Genomic DNA, 2,307 nt, shown 5'->3' with positions numbered 1-2,307 from the left:
GCCTCCTCTGGACTCTCTCCAGCAGCTCCACGTCCTCCCTGTGCTGTTCCCAGGGCTGGAGGCAGCTCTGCAGGGGGGTCTCACCCGAGGGGGCAGAGGGGCAGAATCCCCCTGCCCTGCTGCCCACGCTGGGGGATCAGCCCAGGACATGTTCTGGATTCCAGTTCCACCAAGGGGGCAGTTTCAGGTGGATGCTGCACAAGCCCAGTCATTTCATGTTGTACTAAAATTTTATCAGCTGGAATTTTGAGCCAGAGCCTTGGGTGTACTTTAGAATTCAATTATAATCTGAAAAGTGCCTCTAAAGTAGCTCTGGGCAGTTTGCTGATTATTGCATTTGAGTCACTTCAGGTGAAATTTGGGCATATCCCAGGGCAGTGTCTGAACTCCAGCCCTCTGTGCATCGTGCAGGGCTCAGAGTCAACTCCTGCCTCCAGAGTGTCTGTGCAGGGCTGTAACTCAGGCTGGAAATCAACCATACAATCTGAGACACGTGGTGGTGTTTGCAGGTCCTTTTCAGAGCACAACCCCAATTTTCAGGCAGCAGGAAACAAAAGGAGGTTACTGAGGCTGGGCTGTGTGTTTGCCTAAAGCATCAACATGAGATGGTGCTTTCAGCCCTGCTGGGGATGTTCTTCCTGTCGCTGTATTTTTAGATACTCATGATTAGCCTTGTAAGTAAAAACCATTCTGACCACGTTGCTTGATGGAGAGAAAACAAATGAGCAGCATCTTAAAATTCCTCAGTGAAAACAGAAGGAATCACAAACGTTGGAGCTCTGAAGCTCTTTTGCTGATGATTTCAGACAGAAAAGAGCAGTGCAGGCAGGGCAGTGATGTCTGTGCCTCCCCCCAGTTACACCCTGGAGCTGGAGCAGAGCAACATGCAGGAGAGAGAGCAGGAGCTGCTCCTGCCTCGAGCATCACCCCTGGAGCAACTCCCAGCCTCTCACTCCCAAATGCAGGGAGGACACGGAAAAACCCAGTGTGATCTTCCAGAAGGAGCTTTTGGTTAGGAAAGGAATAAGTTCAGTCTGAACAAAAGTAAAAGTGTAAAATTGGAGGACAAAGACAATACAAGGTCTTTTTGTTCCCCTAAGGTTATAATGATGCTTTTGGGTTCCTGCTCTGTGTTTCCAGGGGTGCAAACTTCCCAGCAGTGTGGTGGTGCCCCAGCCACAGCAGGAGGTGCTGACAGGAGCACGTGTTGTCTCTGTTCTGGCTTCCACACAACCTGCTGGGAATATGCTGATGCCTTTGAGGTCTTTGATCCTTGTCAGCAACCATCTCCTTTAAAACACCTCATTATCATTCCCTGGGCTTGGAATTCTTTGGGCTTTCTCTCGGCACTGGGGCTGTGTTTGTATTTGTCCAGCACATGCTGGGGGGGGGTTGTGCCCCTGGAACCCAGAACAGCAGCACTGGGGATGTGGGATTCTGGGCTGAGCAGTTGGAGGACATGGAGAGGGAGGAGCTGGGGCACAGAACACAGCCAGGCTCAGCCTGTGCAGCCCAGCCCAGCTGGATTCCAGTGAGAGGAGCTGTGTGCTCACCCCAGCACCGACACCTCAGAAACATCAATAATTCTTTCTGTGTAACTGATTCTCACCAGTTGGGTTCAGATTTTACCGCCTTTAGTCTCGTTTGCAGGTTATTGGTGAAGCCAAATAGTGCCCAGCACTGTGCTGCTCAGACACCCAACTGTGGGGTGCTCTGAGCTGGTCCCCACGTGCAGCTGGAAAGCCAGCATGGAAACAGCAACATCCTGGGGCTGGCCACAGGAATTCTCCATTCCCACGGCAAGGGAGCTTCCTCTTGGACACATCCCCTTCCCTGCTGCTGCTCCCCCCGGGCAGTGCCAGTGGCAGCACCGGGCTCTGAGCTCGCTGTCAGTGCTGGGCGTGTGCAGGCTCCCACCAGCCCCTTCCCTCGCAGGAGGCCAATGCGCTGCAATTTTCCCTGTGGTGGTTGTTTGCAGGAAAAGCTGGAGCTGGTGTCGGGCACTGCTGAGCTGGCCCTGGCCGGGCAGCGGCTGCGGGGGGCCCTGGGCAGCCTCGCACAGTTCCTGGAGAAAGCGGGACCAGAGCCCGCCCTGACCATGGAGCTGGCAGCCAGAGACTTCTCCTACAGCCTGGCACGGATCTACACAGGTGGGGCAAGGCAGGAACCACAGAATCAGGGGAAAGTTTGGGCTGGAAGGGATCTTAAAGCTCATCTTGTTGCACCTTCCACCAGCCCAGGTTGCTCCAAGCCCCGTCCAACCTGGCCTTGGACACTTCCAGGGATCCAGGGGCAGCCACAGCTTCT

General features: G+C 54.3%; 1 protein-coding gene across 3 annotated transcripts in view; it reads left to right on the top strand.

The window, feature by feature from the left end:
- LOC103766418 (acyl-CoA dehydrogenase family member 11) overlaps positions 1 to 2,307 on the top strand; it is an 18,181-nt gene that overhangs the window by 13,179 nt on the left and 2,695 nt on the right. For all 3 annotated transcript variants that reach the window (XM_018085650.2, XM_018085649.2, XM_008933449.3), the window contains exon 12: positions 1,979 to 2,150. In XM_018085650.2, the coding sequence (XP_017941139.1) occupies positions 1,979 to 2,150 (172 nt within the window). The remainder of the gene's footprint in view (positions 1 to 1,978; positions 2,151 to 2,307) is intronic.

The sequence above is a fragment of the Manacus vitellinus genome, unplaced genomic scaffold, assembly GCF_001715985.3.
Source record: "Manacus vitellinus isolate BGI_N305 unplaced genomic scaffold, ASM171598v3 scaffold_84_pilon, whole genome shotgun sequence".
NCBI classification, from domain to species: Eukaryota; Metazoa; Chordata; class Aves; order Passeriformes; family Pipridae; genus Manacus; species Manacus vitellinus.
Note: the sequence above shows the minus strand (reverse complement) of the source record. Positions and strands in the feature narration are given on the sequence as shown.